This window comes from Ursus arctos, unplaced genomic scaffold (genome assembly GCF_023065955.2).
Source record: "Ursus arctos isolate Adak ecotype North America unplaced genomic scaffold, UrsArc2.0 scaffold_7, whole genome shotgun sequence".
In the NCBI taxonomy this organism is placed as follows: Eukaryota; Metazoa; Chordata; class Mammalia; order Carnivora; family Ursidae; genus Ursus; species Ursus arctos.
The window spans coordinates 39,113,279-39,133,849 of record NW_026623089.1 but is presented as its reverse complement, the minus strand read 5'-3'; the positions used below and the strand labels follow the sequence as shown (position 1 = coordinate 39,133,849).

Genomic DNA, 20,571 nt, shown 5'->3' with positions numbered 1-20,571 from the left:
TTGGGTCAGGGAGGACCGTGGAGTCCAATCAACACCTGCTCCAAAGAGGGGCCCAAGTACCTTCCTGGTCTCCGCTGCTGATCTAACGGGTGTGGGGGTTGTGCGATGCTAACCTGAGCAACCTCGTAGCAACTAGAAGCACCTGCTTTGCTTTATTAATAAATAAAGCACCTGCCAGTTTAGACTTCAGTGAGATTTGTCAGCGATCTGCCTAACCTAATTTATATGAACCATGGCAAACATTAGTGACACTTGGTTTATTGTAGGATTGTCATCAATTTTATGTTAAAATTAGCTTAAAAGAAACTTATCTTTGTGAGAAAAACATCAAGCTATCAGTGGAGGAACAGTCTACAGACGCCTGACCAGTGCTCCTCAGAACTGTCCAGAAAAGTCTGAGAGACCATCACAAGCAGGACGAGCCTGAGGAGGCCTATGGTAACTCAATGTCTTGTGGCATCCGGATGGGGTCCTCGTACAGAAAAGGGATATCGTGTGACAACTAAGAAGATGCAGATAAAATTGGGACTTTAGGTAATAATGGAATCAAATCGGCTCATTAGTTGTGACACAAGAACTATACTAATAATACTAATAATAACGAAGCCGGCAGTGGGACATAGGGGAACTCTCTGAAGTACTCTCATGACTTCAAGGAACACCTGAAACTGTCCTAAAATAAAACTTTATGCAAAAATATCTATAAAGAAATGACTGTCTAAAAATGAAGACTTCCTGAATCTCGCCTCTGAATTTTAGAATGGAGTAAAAGGTGACTTAACGTGTTTGCTGAGTGCCGACTACACGTCAGCGTTCTAAGAGCTTTACTACATGCATTACTTTGTTTAATGTTGACGAAGATCCCATCGGGTAAGTACAACTATTAGCCCATTTTTACAGATGGGGAAACTGAGGCACAGCAAGGTTAAACCATTTGTCTAGCTCACAAAGCAGCATTTGGCTACAGAGCCTACCTGCTCTATTATGTCCCTAAACTGCACAGAGAGAGGATTCCAAGTGATGAGAAGATCCTAAGTCAGTGGAAACTCCAGAACCATGAACACTCCAACCCAAAATATGTGGATAAGTGAGGCTGGGATGTATGAGGCCTGAGCAACTTCCCCACACTCTGTGTAGAGATGTGCCACTCATTTGTCATCCAGTGATAATGCCCATGTGAGAAATTATATCCTTGGAAGGGTGATTAATTTATCTGACAAGGCCGAGATGATGACAAATGACTCGGAGGGGAAAGAACCAGCCAGCAGGATGGGCCCCGAGCGCAGCCCGGCCCCGGCCCCTCTTACACTTCATGTCACAGGCACCACTCCCTCCGCTCGCATCTATGGGCCCTGCTCCTCTCCGCCTCCCTCTGACTGAGCAACCCCACGCACACTCTAGCTCACGGACAGGAGCCTGACCACTCCTCCAGGCTGACCCTCCCCTGCTTTCTCGCATGGATCCCAGAGCACATTCTGGAGCAGTCTCCAACGTGCGGGGGTTTTAACCCCAGTCCCCAAGCTTGAACACTTGCAGGAACATGGGGTTCCCTCTCCCCAAATGTAGCCCACTCTTCGGTGCCCTAATAGTTGGTACCAGGGACCCGAGGCCAGCTGCAGAGCCTTCCCGAGGCTAGCGCTCCCCAGGTCCTCCACATCCTAGTCAGTGGCACCAAGTCCTATGAGCGATGCTGAGTCACACGCTCCCTGTCGATCAAATCTACCTGCCAGTAACTCCTGCCGTCTTCGCCTCTAATCCCCGTCCCAACACACCCAGCCTCTGCATCCTTGCTGCCAGCACCCCAGCCCAAGCCACATTCACCTCTTACTTGGACTGGGACAAGGACACCAAGCAGCACTCTTGGGACCCCAGAGTGAAACTGACATGTCATGACTCACTTGAAAACCACAGATTTTAATCTCCATCTGCTTGTTTGTCTACTTTCAGCTATTTCCAAACTTGGATGATGGAAAGGAGTAGCATTTATTAACTTATTCAAACCCCCATATTTCTTAAAATTCTATGATATGTATACCTTAAAAACACACATAAAAGAATATATATACACATATGCATTTGCTTTTTATGTATTGATTTTAGTTTATAGATTCAATGGAAGTATATTTTTAATGTATAGACATAGAGATTGATACACGTTGTTTATTTGTTGACCTCGCCATAAAACCCTCTCCCATCTCACCTTCTCCTCTGGGAACTGAGTCCTGGAGGCAGCAAACCCCAGCTATGCCCATAGAGCCTGGCTGGCTGCTGCTGTCCCAGCCTGCTCCACCCATGTAGGGATAGCTCTTCCTCCTAGTGTTTGAGTGTTATTGGCCCCCCCCCCCTTTTGGGCAGGGTGTTCTGCCTGCCAGGGTGGGCAGTCTGGGACCTGCATGTGTTCCAGGGGCCCAGGGCCTACTTGGCTGGGAAGGCAGGAATTTCCCTTAACCCTTGGCCTCTGCTGCCATACTCCCAAACCACTGGGTGAGGCAGTCAAAATGGCCCTCACTCATGACATTGCTCTTACACACACAATGACTTCTCGTGGCTGCTTCCAAGCACTTCCAAGAGCTCTTGCCTATTGGAACCTCCACCCCCAGGAACTGCTACCAGGGAGAAGGGCTGTCAAGAGGGGAGTCAGAGAGCTTCCAGTAGAACAGCCACAGAAGGAAACCACTGAGCTTGAATTTGGGGTGGAAACCAAGGGGACCCTTTACAAAGAGTCCCATGCTGTCTGCCAGAGCATGTCAGCCTTTATAACCCAAGGAGAGAGCATTGGCTTTCAGCATACTTCTCTGTTCTTCACCCAGGAAACCTTGCGTGGGGCTAAAACAAAACCAGAGCCCGGGAATGGTGATAGGAAAATACATCATGGTGTGAGATGGAGGAGAGGACCCCACGGTTTTGTTGTCTCTCTAGAAAATGATTACTGAGAATCCTGAGGCATTCACCTTCAGTTTGTAAGTGTCTCTGCCATTCACAAACCAGAAGTCTTAATTAAAATGCTGCTAAAAGAAGCAAATCAATTAACAGATACCTTACAAGATGGTTTATTCTATCTTACACACAGAAGATTGCTTATGAGTATCATGTTACCGCTTTCGGTTATCAGCTAACGAAGGCTGCTAATGAACTACGTTGTTATCAAGTCAGATAAAAGACGCCCTGGGAATCCAGGCAAATTATTACAACACAGCACGTTGTTCTGAAATATCGCTCATCTTTCATCCCACACAAGGAGAGTAACCCAATCCAAGGAGAACCAGCCCACGCAACCACCTGGATTTCTGTTGAACTGGAAAGGCAAAGAGTATTCGAGAATGCAGCCCCGGAAATACAGGTTAATAGTACGGGGGAGAGAAATGTTAACGGGGCCTATGCCACACAGCCTTAGGTTGATGGCAATGATGAAAAGATGGGGGTTTCCTAAGCCTCTGTCGGTCGTGTTCTCCAGGCAAAAGCCGTTCACATTTGTACTAATAACCACAAGATAATGCTCTAAGCGTAACAATAACCCCTTACATCTGTGTAGGTCCCTGTAAGGTACGCCACCGGCTTTTTCCTTTGTTGGCTCCGTCTTGTGCGGAGCTGCAGACTGCAGGCCATTCCGAGGCCATTGAGACCTCCTCCTCTCACTCCGGCCCAGCGCTCCATTTCTTCCTGCGGAAGGTTAGTCTTCATTTGTAAGACCGGAGACTACCCCGTGGTCTTCATGTCTCAAGGACCCTGAATATTCGCAGGGGGATTCTTATGGCAACTGAGAAGGTGAGGCCCTCAGTTCTGGAAAATGATGCTTACCTGTTGATAAACGGTGGTTCTAAGGAGGCTGTGTCTTGACTTTGGTCCCCATTTGCAGGAGCCATTTTCTATGGGGAGGTTCCATTGATATGGACACAACCCTATCAGAGAATCATGAACCATGGAGGACCAGGATAGGCAGTGTGGATTTACTGCCTTCCAGCCTTTCTTACTGCTGGTAACGTACTCATGCCTCCCTCTAGGCAGTCAGCTTCTTGGGGAAGAGAATTGAAATTTTCCTTCAGGACAGAAACACTGTAGACTCTATTCCATCTATTACTTGCCCTGGGCATTGAGTTTCACATGAAGGTCCATCACCAGCTTTGGAAGCTCAAATTCATGACATCCCTGAGACTGAAACTGTCCAGACTGCCCAACCTGTCCTGAAGAGGGCCACTCATTTAGAGCTCAATCACTTGTTCGTCTCTGGAAAAGAAGAGAACCATCAGGAAGACTTATTACAGAGTGATTATGCTCTCGCTAATCATGGCATATGCTTATGCAGCAGCCCCAGTTAGGTAGGTAGGAAAGAATTCATCAGCATATCTTAGCAAGCTAAGGCATTTCAACATAGAAAGTACGTGAAGACCAGTGGCTTCTAGGTAAAAGGGGGAGGTTTTCAGATAGAGCTCAACTGAGAGGTTGTTTTCTACCTGCCAAACCTTGAGCCACAAAACTTCCCCCACTTTGGCGGCAAAAAGGGAAGAAGTCACCCCCAAGGTTAAAAGGCATATCTGCAGGAAAATACCACTGTACGTACTTGAAGAGATTGCACCGGTCTGGGAAGATACTACAAGGAACCAGGTAGACAGACCCGTGCAAAGGTAACTAGAGACTGATATATTCAAGTCTGAATTTGTGCTGTTGCAGAGCACGAGACTTGTCCACACATAGCGCATATATCTTTATCTCTGCATCCACGTAAGACTAGGAACACAGAAGAAAAGACGGGGTCACCAAACCAGACCCCAGTGTAGTAGAGCTCAGGCTGAAAGTAGGGCACAGAGCCTGCTGTGGCACTTTCGGCTAAAGGCCTCACCAGCACCTCCATGCACAGAGACTGAAATCACACCAACACGTCAGTGTCATTTCACATAACAGTCATAATTTTAACAGAATGGCGTATTTATGTGTACATTGAATGTTGCATACTTGTTTATGCCACTCGATTGTGCATGCTCTCTCCATGTCTTGATATCTAAAATGGGAGAAAGGACAGCAACAGCAGAAAGATGGGGCAGCGTGAAGCATCAATGGGATAAGCCAAGCCAAAGGCCATAAAAGAGACGATACCTACCTATCCCATGTGTGGAGGACCAAGGACACACATTAAGGTCAGGGATGCAGAGCTTGATGGCAGCAGAGCCAACATGGAAGATAAGCAATTGGAAACAAGCAAGGATAGTGACAGAGAGGTCTGAAGGGATTCCACGAGAGTCTAAAGGCTGTCAGATTTTTGTGCTTCTTCTTTAAAATATGGTGGGTCCAAAAATCAGAGTTTGAGTTGGATGGTCTAGAGGTCCACGGGCTCAACAGAAAGTTCATCTCTTCTATTTTCTTTCACAAGCCCTGAGTTCAAAGTGCCCTTTCAGGTGTTGTTAAGAAGAGGATCCAAAGTGGCTGGCCCTTGCAGCATTTGCTCTTGAAATACTGATGTTTACAGAAGATGGGAAAACCAAGAAGGCAGCCTCCTCCTACTCCTGATGGCCCTGAGCTGGGGAAGTGGCACCTGTGAGCTCCTCCATGGAGGAAGCTGTTTTCTGCCAGAGCAGTCATTCCTCTGTGTACAGGTGTGTCACCAGCCCCTAGAGAGACAGGCACAATGTACAAGAAAAGATAAGCTGGACAGAGGCTGGAATAGTAGCTGCTGGCTGGACTAGCAGTCCCAGGCTGCAGACCTGGGCTGGGTAGCAAGAGAAAGAGAAAGAGACTTTTGGAGACTGTATCTGTACTATTTCCACTATTATTTAATATTGATGGTTTTAGCCAATGCAATCAGAGAGGAGGAAACAATTAGAGGCATAAGAACTGGGAAAGGAGATCTACAAAAATGCTGATGACATAATATTATGAAAACTCCAGGAAATCAAGAAGAACACACATACAATAAAAGCATTCAGTAAGGCTGTCACTATAACATTAGCATACACAAATAACCCGTAAGCAATCAATGACCAAGTAGGAAACATCACGGCAAACTCCATTCATAAAGGCAACAAAAGCATAAAAATATTTGGGCATACACTTAACAAAAAATGTGAAAAACCCATAAGGTAAAAACCAGAAACTCTCTTAAGACACATAAACACAGACTTGCAAAAAATTCACCTTTCCATGAAGGACTGCTTAGCATTGTAAAGAAGTCAATGGTCTTCAGTCTCATCCATGAAGGTAATGCAACCCCAACGAAAATACAAAGGTGTTTGTTCCCTGGATAGAGTCTGGAGGTGGTTCTGAAGTTCAGATGGAAGAACAAATATTCGAGAATAGCCAGAAGAGAATAGCAAGAATGTGCCCCCGAAGCACAATGACAGTACACCAGATGGTGGAGTGAACCGGAAGCCTGCACGAGTGAGTGTGGGACTAGCACATGAATACTCACAGATACCAGGGAAAATAATATAAAGTCTAGGAATAGTCCAAGTCCACATGGAAATTTAGAATGCAATAAAGATTGCAAATAAAACTGGGGGAAATAATATTTTCAATAATGATACTAAAATTGATGGCCATTTGGGAAAAAGATAAAATTGGATCCATATGTCATACTCACATCACAATAAATATTGAATGGATCAGAGATCAAAATAAAAAATAAAACCTTACAGGAACTATAAAATATTATACGCAAACAATGAATCATGGAACACTACATCAAAAACTAATGATGTATTATATGGAGACTAACATAACGTAATAAAATTTAAAAAAAAGAACGGGAAAACATATATGTATGTATGTATGCAAACATGTTTTCATTTTATGGAAATCTTATATCTATAATTTTAATTAAATACATTTTTGTAAAAGGAACATGGGAAGATAAAGCAGAGACTCTTGAAAATAGTTACCTCCGTGAAGTGGGTAGGGACAGGATAGAGTGGCCAGGCATGGGAGTGAGACTTCTCTGAGTTTACTTGTTTACATATTTTTATCTTTGAACTATATACATGTTTTACAAGCTCAAAAAAATAGACTTAAAAGAATTAAGAAAGGAAACATTAAAATAATATACACACAGAAACAAACCCTATATCAAATTGGTAGCCTAACCATACAGAGAAAATAATTAATTCAATTTGACTGTAATGCTTGGTACACCCAGAGGACTAAATTCTAAGAAGAAAAAGAACTGCCAAGAAATCTTCAAATTACTAAGCAAGTTTGTAGTTGTAGAGTGTTGCGACTGTGGAAGTATTTTATGTAGTATTAGACGATAGAACAAAAGGGTAAAAATATTTCTATGGAACAGGATCTTCATTTTGGGTGGGGGCAGAACAGAAGTCTGGAGTGAGAAAAGCTTAAGTAGAGCCTTACGTATGGAGTTTATGGTTTAAATATACATTTCCTGACTGTCCATTGAGAGTGCCTAGGAGCAATGATGTCTCAGGAGCTGTGAGCACAGATTGTGTCCAGATCTTGGCTTCTAAAAGCTATTCTGAAGAAAGAAAGAAAGAAAGAAAGAAAGAAAGAAAGAAAGAAAGAAAAGAAAAGAAAAGAAAAGAAAAGAAAAGAAAAGAAAAGAAAAGAAAAGAAAAGAAAAGAAAAGAAAAGAAAAAACAGGAATTTATGGGGTACATGGGTGATTCCAGGTCTGAGCAGGGACAGGACAGGATGAGCCTAGGATACCTTGTTATGTCTCAAGTCTAGGAAGTGGGGAAAAAAACCACCCAAAATCTAGGAAATGCTCAAAAGCCACCAAGAAGTGACTGGTACTGGACAAACTGGGGACAATTTGAGCAATGTGATGGCCATGAATTTTAATACACTGAAGTTCACAGTAATGATATTCAACGAGAAAGAGAGAAGGGGAAAGCAGAAAGTCTTTTTATCCAGAAGAATACCAGCTATCGAATTCAGAAGGGATGCTAGCGTTAGAAACTCAGTATTTTGTAACCCCCAATGCAATAACTGACTCAAACATGGGTCATGAACAGATGTAAAATTGTTGGGTGAAGAGTCATTGGGGGGCCAGGATGTTCACACGGTCTCAAGGCATCACCCTTCAGATTACCGACTAATTACAAAGAGGAAAATTTGTCTCCCCAATACAGAGATCTAGCGGTCACTTCCTTATTCAAGTGATCAAAGGCAGGGGTGCCTGGGTAGCTCAGCTGGTTAAGCACCTGCCTTCGGCTCAAGTCATGATCCCAGGGTCCCGGATCAAGTCCCACGTCAGGCTCCTTGCTCGTCAGGGAGCCTGTTTCTCCCTCTCCCTCTGCCTGCCACTCCCTCTGCTTGTGCTCTCTCTCTCTGACAAGTAAATAAATAAAATCTTTTTTAAAAAGCGATCAAAGGCAGCATCACCCACAGTGAGAGAGCCTCGAGTCATGTGCTTCCTGACGCGGTACAACATCACACACGCAGTGTCACCCCCATGGTGTTCTTACAAAAGTCTCAGTCTGCGTCTACTCAGGAGGAAACGATCAGACCAGTCCAGAAGGCGGGACATCATACAAAAGTACTTCGAAATTGACAATGCCGCATGGAAAGAAAGCAGAGAAGTTGTCCAACATAAGAAAAAGACAAAACGGAGACAAAATCAAATACCACAGATTCGGGTTTGGAAGACTAGAGCTATAAAGATACTTTTTTTTTTTTTTAAAGATTTTATTTATTTATTTGACAGAGACAGAGACAGCCAGCGAGAGAGGGAACACAAGCAGAGGGAGTGGGAGAGGAAGAAGCAGGCTCATAGCGGAGGAGCCTGATGTGGGGCTCGATCCCAGAACGCTGGGATCATGCCCTGAGCTGAAGGCAGACGCTCAACCGCTGTGCCACCCAGGCGCCCCTATAAAGATAGTTTTGAAACAATCAGAGAGATTTGAATATGGGCTGTGTACTAAATGCTATTACTGAAATACTGGTCATTTTCTTAGGTGTAGTCATCATATTGTGATGATGCAGGAGACACCTGGTTACGTATTTAGAAGTGAACTATCTCAACTAACTTAGGGATGATATTTCTACTAATTTTAAAGTGGATCAGAAAAAAAATGTATGTATACAGAAGCAAGCAAATGGAGGGAACGGTTAACTTGGGAATCTAGGGGAAGGATGTGTATGTTTTTGTTGCACTGTTCTTTCAATTCTTCAGTGGATTTGAAGAGTTTTCAAAAGAAGGAAAGTGAGAGCACGTGGGTGGTGCATGAGGGGTGGACAAGTGGGCCTGGGGAATATAAACTGTGCCAATCCCACACCATTAGACCTCGTCCACTGCGAGACCCGAAAGCAACAGGGCAAACAGACACTTCAGCCCAATTGATAGCTTAATGACACAAAAGTTTTGGATTTTTTTTTTTTTATCATGTGGACTAAGTTGGCACATTCATGGTTTGGTTGACCTTTACAGAAAAATTTGGCAAATAAAAGAAAGTTAACTATCCTGTTTCTAAAATCCCATTTTCTCAGCTCTAATCAGGCAAAGGTCCCACAGCTTCATTTTAAATCTCCCTGAAGTACCACTAAATTAAGACTTTCTGGAAGGGGGCAAAAAAAAAGAAAGAAGATGTGGATTCCTGGTGTCATGGCTCATGGCTAGAAATCCCCTCCCATCCTGCGTGGGGGCCACCTCGGGAGAGCCACTGCCTTTCTCCCTTGCAGAACGAGTGATCACTCTTACAACTCACCTTTCGGAGAAATTGAGGTTTGACCTGCAAAACAGGAGAATCGAATGTTCATTAAATCATTCCTCTGTGACAAAAAGCACATGCGAAGTTTTGCTCCAGGAGAATGGCTTGCCTGTCCTTAGATTTTCCTTTCGCGTCTAACTTCTTCCTGACTCAGCCTGACTCCATCTAGTGTTACTTCTGGAAACTTGATTTTGTGCCTCCCTTCTCTTCAACAATCCCTGTTTGCAGGGGAGCTCTGGTGTGATCCCTGCCAAGAACAGCTCCCCGCACGTGGTGGGGGCTACATCCCAGAGCGGGGGAGGGCCCCCACCCAGCTGCCCGCCACCCCGCTGCCCTGCGTCTCTTCCTTCCCTCCCTCCAGCCACCTGCTTTCCTCCTGCACCCTGCCGGCGTTCCCCTTCTGGGACTTCAGTTTCACCATGGTTGTCTGTGAGCGACCACCACAGCCACCCCTTACGGACGGACGATGGAAATTGCCTCCTCTAGTTCTGATGTTTCCGAAGAATTCAGAACTTCCAAACGCACGCAAAACCGGGACGTGTTCTGACATGGTTGTAGGTGGGAACGTCAAGCCACAGCAACTGTTGCTTCAACAATGTTTTTAAAGTGGTCTGTTGTATTGCACGCAGTGGCACACACACACACACACACACACACACACGCGCACACACGCACACACACACGTGTGTCAGTCACTGGCTACAAGCCATCACGGCTCCTCCACCCCCCCCCCCGCCCCCAACACAGGCGCACGCATGTGCACACGCACAGGACTGGAAATTAGGATTTGGGAACTCTTCCATTTTTTTTAATTCCGTGACTAAGATATGCCTGAAACAGGGTCTGCAGAGACTTCTGGGGGGCACCAGAGTTTCCAAGGCGAAGTAGCCTAACTCAAAGCACCCCTCCATGTGTGTGGGTGGTTTGGCCAAGGTAGCACGCCCACCCCCGTGGGTGGTGAGAAGATCATCATGACCATGCAATCGTGACAGGAGGCCACCGCTGGCCACAGCAGTCTGTCACCACGGGCCCAGGGTGCCTCAGTCACCCAGCAGAGGGCCCCGGAGGCCATGCTGTGGGCAGAGTCTTCACCACCACAGACACCCCCCATCTACATAAAACTGACTCCCATCTTGTACTCCCCACCACGGACACCAGCTGGACCCCCAAAATGCAATGCAGGCTCTAGACCTGGGGTTCATCTATTCATTTCCAGGTCCCCTCCTGCCCCGCATCAGGAGCTAATCCTTCTCACCCAGTCCATGGCCTTCCACACCCCCGTCTGCCCAAAGCCCTGCGTGAACCCCTGATGAAGGTCAGGCTGCCTCGATTCCATAGTGGAAGCGCCTGAGTCAGCACCCAGCCCGGGGCAGCAGGAGTGCTGGCCCTGGGTGAGCCAGGACAACGATGTCCTCCTGGCAAGGGGTCCCAGCTGCACCCTCAGCAGAACCTAGCACCGTGCCAATCCCCCAAGCGCTGCCAGGAGACAGAGGGGCCCGGCGAGAAGGCCCCTTAGGGCAGGGAAACAGAGGGACAGTAGGAGTCAGCCAATTTGGAATTCGACTTTCCCCGTAAGTGGTCTCACAGGTTTGGTGGCATCTGAGAGCTGTTTAGCATGTTTCTCCTACAAAGAGGAACATGACAACTTAGCCAGTGCGGCTCTGGGTGTGTAGACACATAGCGTCGTGGCCCCCAGCCCACAAGTGCCCCCAATTTCACCACACGTTTCCAAAAGTTCCCTGGGACTGGTCACCCATCCCTCCCCTGCGTGAGAACCCCAGGTGCAGAGGAGGTGACCTTGCCAGCAACAGGAGAACGGAGTGGCCGCGGCGGGGCCTAGAGAGCTCGGCCTCGCGGCCCCACTGAACCCAGGCCGGCCGCGTGCTCCAGCTTTCCTACACTCGTCCAGGTTTACACCTAGATCCTAACACAGTTATGAGCAACGCCTCTTCACTCTCCACAAGTCCTGATTTGGATGATAAGGTAAATGGTCCCCGTAATCATACTCCTCTCCCCCAGCCCAGGCCCCTGTGGGGTGGCCAAACAACACGGGCTGGGGGCGGGGGAGGATGGGACAGAGAGAGAGACAGGGAGATAGTGGGAGTCAGAGAAGAAGAGGGGCAAGGCTTGGAGGCAGAGTTGATGAAACATTCCTCCGTAGGGCCGAGAAACCAGAACATCTGAAGGAGGGGAGATCCTCAGGAAAGTGAACTTCTTGAGAAAATCCGTTCCCGGGGCATCACCCTGATGACGGCGTGCCACACATCTGTCTCTTTCTGCCCTCACACGTCCACCACTCCTCCCATACACGCGCCATAGCGCTTGCTGAGTCCCAGGCCCCGGGGAAGGACTGGAGGGGAGCCCATGCTCCAGGTCCCCTCTAAAACCCACCACCCACTCTGCCCAGACCTCTGTCTGCATGCCAGGCCTTCCTGAGCACCCCCTCTACTTGGAAGTCTCCAGAAGCCTCAGATTCACTGTGTTTAAAAAAGGAGTCCCCATCTCAGCCCCACAGGCCACTGCCCAAACCTGCTCCACCACCCACTTCCCAAGGGCACCACCATGCTCCGGCCTCCCCACCCCCACAAAAGCTCTACTGTTCTGGATTCTTCCCTTCTGGTGGCTGCACCCTGGCTCAGCTCCCAGGTCCTGGGCCCAATGCCTCAGTATCACTCCGATCCTTGCCCAGCAGGGCTTTCTTTGCAGCAGGTCTGAAGCCCTCGGTGGGGGGGGGGGGGGGGGGGGTCCCAGCAGGGCCTCCCGTCCAGGCTACTATAGCGTAAAGATATTCCGTCCCTCTCCTGCCTGCAATCCGTCAGTGAACCAGAAGTTTCAGGATAGGGCGCAGACCCCTTCACTTAGCATACAAGACCGTGAGTAAAACCACCCCTCTCTCCAGCCTCTTCTCTGCAGACCTTCATGTGAAGCATTGGCTTCGGTCCCACGAATGCTGTTCCTGGGGTGTGCACACCGACACACATCAGCGTGCTTTCTGCCTGTGGACACTTCTCCTTCTTCCCCTGGGGGAACTTCTTCTCATCCCTCAGTCTGCAATCCCAGTGCTGCTTGCACCTGTAGACATCCTGCTTCCCAGCTGGACCCCTCCGCATCCCCGGGCACAAGACAACGTGCTTAGCTGTGTCACGGCACCCCCTGACCCCAACACTGTGCTTCGAGCACCCAGAGTGTGCCGGTCTCCCCTGCAGACTGAAAGGGAGCCGTGTTCCCTTAATCCCCAGCACCTAGCCCGCACCCTAATGCCCATTCATTCATTCAACACTTCTATATATATGAAGTACCCACTCTGTTCCAGGCATGGTCCTAAATGGGGCTACAAAGATGAAAAGAAAGACCCCACCCTCAAGGACCTTACACTTCAGGGGGAAAATCATCAAAAGAAATAGACGAAGAAATATATCACATGATGTCAGTGAAGGGAAAGTAATACGAAGAAAAATAAAGTGAGGTGAGGGAAAGATAATGATCAAGGGAAGGGGTTTCTGTTTTAAACAGGCCATCTGAAACGAAATGGTGGCCTTGAAGCAGAGATATGAAGGAAATGAAGGGCAAGGCTTGCAGCTATCTGGGACAAAAGCATTCCATAGGACCGAAAACAGCAAGGGCAAAGGAACTGTGGCACGATTGTCCTCAGAGGACATAGTCTCTGCAGAAGAGCAGTGTGGCTCATTGCCAGCAGGGAAGCCAGGTACCCTGGAGCAGGCCCTGTGGGCTTCCCAAGTAGGTCATAGCAAGGGCTAGGGGCGTCATTCGGAGCACTGGGTGGACGCACTGAGGGGTTCTGCGTGGGAGCTGGGGCAGAATGTAACCGAGGGTATGCAGAGGCGCTCAAGCCCCCTTTGGCTACTGTACCTTGTGGCCCCCCACTCTCACGACTCCTGCCCACTGAACCAAAGAAGGGAAGAGGGGGCAGGGGTGCATGGGGTACATTCTAGTCTCCTAGGAAGCATTTTGGCGTGGAGAGAAGGGCTGGGATGACAGGCAAGGAAGCACAATGAATAAAACAGGAGGGAAAATGATACCCCGCACTTGCCACGATAGTGACCTTACCTTGGGACTGTCTTCTTCAGTGTGACGGAGTCTAAGGAGAGGAAGCAGAGCATTAGGAAGGGGACACTGTGATCAGTAGCGTGGCTCGCTCAGTGCCAGGCAAGCAGGAGCGAGGCAGAGCCCACCTGACTCAGGCAGCTCTGAAAGGCTCCCTGGGTTGGGGCCCCTGGGGGTGGTGGTCTCGGGCTGAGGTCTCTTTATCCTTCTCCTTCGGCTCTGTTGGAGTTTCTCCATCCAGGTCCCATCACCAAGCCCCCCTTAGCTGGGCACATAACTGAGCCTTCCCTAGAGACCTCCTACCCCATCACTCCTCATCATCCCCCTTCGCTTGCCGCTTCCGGACCCTCTTGGTCTAAAGGGATCCAGCACGTCTCCTAATCATAGGGATACAAAAATAATGGTAAGCAAACCCCTATGACCAATTAAGCCCCTCGTGCCCTTGGGCATGCTGGCATCTCAGGAAGCCCTGGAGGGCTGTGGCTTCTCTCCCGGGCCCAGACTCCCCCTCTGCATATCTCCGCGGATAATAATCACATTTTCCAGAGACACAGTGAGGCTCCTTCCTCCTCACCCTCGGGAAAATGTCATGGAAAACCGCATCGTGATCCCATTAAGCAGGCAGACAGGACTGGGAATGAGTTTTCCAAGTCCCATCTTGAGAGAAAGGGGGTGCGAATCAATGTCATATTTTGCTATCAAAACTCACAAACTGACTGCGGGGTCTGGGGGCTGAGCTTCCCGGCAGGTGCCACAGGACACCGAGAACCACGCCAGGGTTCACAGCAGCCCAGCTCTGTGTGGACCAAGAGGACACAGCACTGCTCTGAGGAGGACCTGCCCAGTTTATGACAAAAAAACAACTCAGCAGCACCACCGATGCCCACCCAGCCTCATCACCTCCTGGGATCCATTTTATCTGGTCACATTTTTGGATACGAAATAGACATTTCTGTCCGAAGCCTACTCACCTCCCTTCCCCACCTTTCTCCAAGAAATCCGACTCTTAGGAAGGGAAAAGAAGAGAGAGGGAGAGAGAAAAGTGGGGCGGGGGAGAGGTGGACAGAGACACAGAGAGGTCACTGTGTTTCTTTTCATCTCAGTCTGTCCGTCTTTCTCTAGCCAAGTTTCGGAGGGGCCCTGGCGGCCTCAGGCTGCCAGGACTGCCCTGGTCTGGGTGGGGCGGAGCCGGGCTGGAGGTCACAGCCCCCTTACCGTGGAAGCCTGGGTTTGTGCTTCTCAAGTCCGAGGCGTCGATTTCAAACAAATGCTTCTTGATCGTGCAGATCTTCAGGACCAGGAAAACAGCCGATATGGCTACGCCCAGAGCCGTCCCGATGATGGCGTACTTGATGTCTGCAGGGAGGAATTGAACAATGGGTATCCATCAGGCACCACCCTGCAAAGGCCTTCTACAGCTCCCTTCACATTCAGGGTGAAGCCCAAAGTCACCCGAAAATTCCACATGCCAATCCGCTCAAGCCCAGGGGCACATTTGCCCCCTGCCCCTTGCCCACACCCCATCCCCTCCTCCTGGAACCCCAGCCTGCTGTCTTCTGCCGTGGGAGTCATTCCCCAGTGGCTGATGGCTCCCTTCTCCGGCCTCGCATAGCCCTACCTCACTTGCCTTTGCATTAATCCATCACCTAGTACGTGCTAATTGCCTGTCTGCTCTGTGGTGAGCACCGAAGGCAAAGGAAAAGATCTGACTCCGTCTTGAGGGCCTGCAGTCAGCGGGGCAGATGGGAGCTCGCCCTAACGCCAGGTAACAGGGGGAGCTGGGCTGGCGGGGGAGCCGAGAGCCTTCCCGGAGGAGAAGGGATGAAGATGTCTAGATGGCCGTCTGCGGACCGCGCTGTGCCTGCTGAGGGCAGCCCCTGAGGTGGAGAGGAGCTGGGACCGCGCAGGTGGAGGGAGGACCGGGAAGCATGGCAGAGTGCCGGGCGCCGTGGGGGCTAGAGCTGCTCATCTTACAGAGATCTGACGAGGGCAGCCCTGGTGACACCGGTGCCCTTTGGGGACAGGCTCTCCAGCAGGTCCGTGCCCCTGGGGTAAAGCTGTGGGAGCTCCTCGGGCAGATGAGGAAGCGAGCGCTGCCCCTGTTCTGTGATGACTGGCAGGAAACTAGCCACGCTCCCAGCAGCAACCCCCCTCCCGCCCCTCCCGCCCCCTCAGCCCTGCACAGAGGAAACTGTGCCACCTACCAATTTCGGTCCCAGCAGACTTGCCCGTTGCTAACACTGGAGCTCCTCCAAAATCTGTGAAAAAAGAAGACCCAGAGTGTGGTCAGAACAACACTCGTAGCCGTGATCAGACCAGGGGTCGAGGGCCAAAGCCCTGTCCCCAACCACTGTCTCCCACAGGTCCGGGAAGGCCTGCTCTGGGCCTCTCTCCTGCTCGGCCTCCAGGCCCAGGAACACCGAGGCGGGCTGCTGGTTGCCACGGAGCGCCCTGGAGCCCTGCCGGGCGGCAGAGTCCTCCTCCCCACCCACGCCAGGAGCACGGTTCCATCAAGTTCCGCTCAGCCGGCTCTTTCACGTGGCCTCCAGGACGCACGCTCTGACTCCTGCCTGCTTCTTCAGCCCCTTCCATTGTTCCCACGAAGCCTCTCATCCCAGCCAGACTGCACTGTTTCTAGTTCCCCACCCAGGCCGGGGGATCTGCTGCCTCTGGGCCATTCCCTCTGCCCGGCCCCATCTTCTAGCCTCTCTTCCTTCCCCTGGTCTTGGATCCCATGTCGCTTCCCCCTGAGCCCCCATGCCTGGCTCAGCTGTGTGCTCCACGGGGGCTGTGACCACACCGTTTATTGGACGGTGTTACGGAGCGTGGCTGTGTGCCAGGCACCTTCTGTCCTAAGAGCTTCTCAGCTATGAATCCACGGGCTGAATCTTCTCGCCAGTCTCCCCTCTGTGCTCTCTGTGCCCTGTGGAGAATGTTCTGCACCCAGCATTTGACACAGCACCTGGCGCGAAGGAGGCATTAACAGACATTTGCCGAATGAATGCCGGCGATAGATCGCACCGCAGGGGTGCCTCACACTTCTGGCCAGAGCTAGACAACTTCCATCAGGAGACCGGGCTCAGGCTGGGGCCACCGTCCCTGCAGACCGGCCCTCGAAGACCCATGGCAGAGCTGTATGCCTTGCAGGGGAAGGAGTCCAGTAATGGGCCACTTCCTTCGAGGCGACACTGGGGATGGCACTTGCATGAATGCACTTAATACTCGCAGCGACAGCTCCAGGGAGCTAGGCGCTGTTATCACGTCCGTGTGATGAATGAGGAACCAGAGGCATTGAAGACTCGATAACGGGCCCAAAGGCCAAGAGAAGTGGGTCTGAGCCATGCCACTTGCACTGGTTGCCCGTGATGCCCTGTAAACGCGAATCCCCAGGAGCTAATGGAATGACACCACAAGCCACAAGGTCAAGGGCTGCAGGGGCTTGGGCTGGGGGTGGGTGGATGATGAGACCCAAGCTTGGTTCTAGGTACAAGCTTCCAGGCAAAGGCAGAAGCAGGAAGTGTCACGACCCCTGCTTTTCAAAGGGAGCAGGTGACTTCATTGGGAGGGGCCTAATCTTCCTGGCCTAGCTCTAAGACAAGCTCGCCTCCCAATTCCCCAGCTGTCAGAGCTTGCATGATGGCCAAGGGCCAAGGGCCACATCTGCTGACTATAGACAATGCTGCCTGGGGTGACATGTTGGGTTGACACTCTACAGAGGACATCTCACTCTGCATGTGTTTGGTGGGGGAAGGGATCATCACAACGGAGTGTGGGATGTTCCTGGGGGCCTCACTTAGTCGATGGATGAAACTGGGGAGTTATGAAGCAAAAGCACACAGCCTTGCTACAATCACAAATCCTCTTGGAAAGTCAATGACTTCTGTCTTTCCGTCCACTCACATAAACATCACAGACACCCCCATACAATACGACCTTGGTCTTGTCGGTTCTCCCAAGCCCCTGCTGAGCTCGTTTCTTTACATTCTTTACATTAAACCTGCCGCTCCAGCTAGGTTGAAAACCACTCCGGGGATGGGACAAAATCTTAGACGTTGCACATGGTTGGGCTGGGCTGTTATGAGTAGCTGAGCTAGGAGCTGACTTCCAGACTGATGCCCAAAATTCAGAGCCGCGTGTACCCCGTGCTCACCCTGGCTCCTTTCCTGACACCAGTCTGGTCCCTCTCTGCCATTACCTGGCAGCAGGCAGGGGACAGGGCAGGGCAGATCATCAGCAAGTGGGGCCAGGCACACAGAGGGGCAGTCTCTCCCCTGCCCCCTTCATGCACAAACATCTTTCCTGGGTCTTCCGCTGGTGACCATCGCTCCCCATGAGATGCAGGCAACGTAAAAACTTTATATGAGCCGGAGATGAAACCTGAATGGAGAAAGAAGAAAGAACACAGACCAGGAAGAGCAAGATGGAAAAGGAGAGCCAGAGAGAAACACAGAGAGACTTGGTCACACAGGGACGCACAGAGGCTGTGTCCTAAGAGCTCAGACCTGGGCAGCAGGGCTGAGAAGGAAAGAGGAGAAAGAACATTAAGCGTCAAAAACAGGCCGGGTCTAGCCCTCCCTGACAGCACCAGGCCCCAGTGCTCAGTCGGCAGCCCAGCCTCCTTCATCTGCCTGGCCCCCCAAGGACACGGTCCTGAGCGCTTGGCTCTTTCTGCCCCTCCCTGGCAGGGACTCGTGGCTGGAGTTCAGCTCAGCCCTCACTCCTCACCCCCAGCCTGCACTTAGACACCATGCTCCGCATTCCATTCTGTACTGGCCCCAAGCCCTGAGGCTGCCCCTAGTCCCTGGCCCCAAACAGGCTCTTTGGGCTTCAGGCTCTCCTACCATGTCCGTCCAAGGTCAGGGACTGAGGGACTGAGTAAGTGCCCTTCCAGCTGCATGCAGACAAAACGGGGCGGTGGACACACTGGTCCCAGTATTCCTGCTAGCCAGCCAGATGGCCACTCGGCGGCAGCCTTTCCCCTCCTTGGGGAGGAAATTCCCTCCTTGCAGCCTTTCCCCTGCACTCTGCCTCTCTGCCCTGCGTTCTAACAAGGCCCTGGGTGAGGATCCATCCGTCATAAGCACACTAGCCCAGCCGACCCCACCCCCGCCTCCTGCCAGGGTCTTGAGCTGGAGGAGTCCCTCCTGGGCCACAGACCCCCTGTGAGGCCCCAGTGCTCATTTCCCCAGGTTCTGCAAACTAGCTGGAGGATGGATGGCCCTAACAGCACAGCCGGAGGCTTCCAGCATTCTCCTGCATTCAGATCTGTGAGAGCCCCAGGAGGAAGTCGCAGGGTACGTTCTTTGCTGGAATTCTCTGGGTTCTCTTGCAAACAGGAGGAGGAAGCGTAGCAACCAGAGGATAGACTCTCCGACCCAGGGGAGAGTTCAGGGGGGCTGGGCAGGGGCTGGCTGGACGAAGGATGGTCTCCCTGGAGGCATGCGGGGACTGTGCTGACTAGTTCACAAGGCAGTAGCTGGCCCAGTGCCGGCCAAATCTGACTTGACCCGCAGCGCGCCTCAGGCTGCCCACCCTGAACCAGGCACCGGGGACAGGAGCAGAGGCCCCAGAGCCCAGGCCTGGCTGCTGCTAGCACAGAGAGCACAGGGCTGCCTCTAGATGGGTCTCCACCCTCATAGCCCCCCTGTGTGCCCAGGAGCTCCCACCAAGCCGCACACCTGAGGCTACACCTGTAGAGAGATGGTGCTTTTGACTCAGGTGCACAAAGGCACTTACGGCTCTGAGTCTAGAGTCCCTGCTACTTCCTTGTGCCCCCTTTGAACGTGCCGCTGCCCAAGGATGCTATTCCACCCCTCCCTGCCCAAATAGCCAGTCTCCAGCCCTCCTCTCCGCAGCCCCTCCCACCCCAGTCACGTAGAGCACCGCCCGCTTCTGCAAGTGATTTCCAAACCAGAAGGAGCCTCCTGCGAGAGTAAATGGTCCCGAGGCCTTGAGGCTCGTTGGGTCCCCTTGCCTGAGACAAGAGAGGGCAGCCTGCAGGGGAAGGGAGCAGTAGGGTTGCTGAGAGTGAGCTGAGGGTGTGGCGAGCCTTGACCCGTCTCTGTTGGAATCTGACCCACTGAGAGCCCATCCCTGACGTCCGGACCTCCTGTGCAGCCCACGACACCTGTTGGGCCCACCCTCAGTGGGGACCGCAACTCTTCACCACCCTTATTTGGGCAGAATCAGACTATGTGTTTCCAGTTGCGGGGTAGTGGGCGTGCAAGCACTCAGATGTCGTTCTATAAGTATCTGAACTAAAAATAAGGAGAAGCCGCCCTAAGTGTTTGTCAACTGATGCCTGGCCATTTTCATCTGCGAACTTAAATATTGCAGAACGGCTCCTAACTTTAGATCTCATGGATTCTAATGTGCCCAGCCAGAAGAAGGGGCTCCAAGTGTCTAGACAGGCATCCGTCCTCTCCTAACGCTGTCAGGAGTACTCTGGCCTGCAGTGTGCTCTGGGTAGGGCATCCGAGAGCAACCCCAGACACCTGTCCCCCATAAAGGAGCTCATGGAGTGACAAGGGAGACAGAAGGAAAAATCAGAGAGTTAGGGTGGTGTCCAGCACCTTCCTGCAAACCTCTGTCTCCACTAGGCAGAGGAAGTCTGAATGGGGGTGTGTAGGATGGACGCTTGCTGTGTGGCCTGCACCCCTCCCCCGACCCTTTGGCTGCTAGCAGTCCCTTGGCTTTCCTTTGGGGAACCACCTCCACGTGATTCCCCCAGGGCTGGCTCCAGGACGAATACATGACCCTTACCTGATTAATTAGCATATTCCATCTTCCTGTCAGCAGGGATTGGTTGAGGGGTGGGGCAGGGGATCCAGTTCAGGCCAGTGAGACTCAACTCTGG

The 20,571-nt window shown here is 51.1% G+C and overlaps 1 protein-coding gene across 3 annotated transcripts in view; it reads right to left on the bottom strand.

Moving 5' to 3' along the window:
- Positions 1–2,075: 2,075 nt before the first annotated feature.
- Positions 2,076–20,571, bottom strand: part of TMEM273 (transmembrane protein 273) — a 35,520-nt gene continuing 17,024 nt past the window's right edge. Inside the window, exons 2-6 of one of the 3 annotated variants that reach the window (XM_026481545.4) lie at positions 15,920–15,973; positions 14,931–15,071; positions 13,719–13,749; positions 9,648–9,671; positions 2,076–4,224 (exon numbers count right to left, since the gene is read on the bottom strand). In XM_026481545.4, coding sequence (XP_026337330.2) covers positions 4,200–4,224; positions 9,648–9,671; positions 13,719–13,749; positions 14,931–15,071; positions 15,920–15,973 — 275 coding nt within the window. In that variant the 3' untranslated portion in view covers positions 2,076–4,199. Of the gene's footprint in view, positions 4,225–5,745; positions 8,810–9,647; positions 9,672–13,718; positions 13,750–14,930; positions 15,072–15,919; positions 15,974–20,571 lie in introns of those variants that run through there. The other 2 variants (XM_048219272.2, XM_048219273.2) reach the window with 2 other exon arrangements.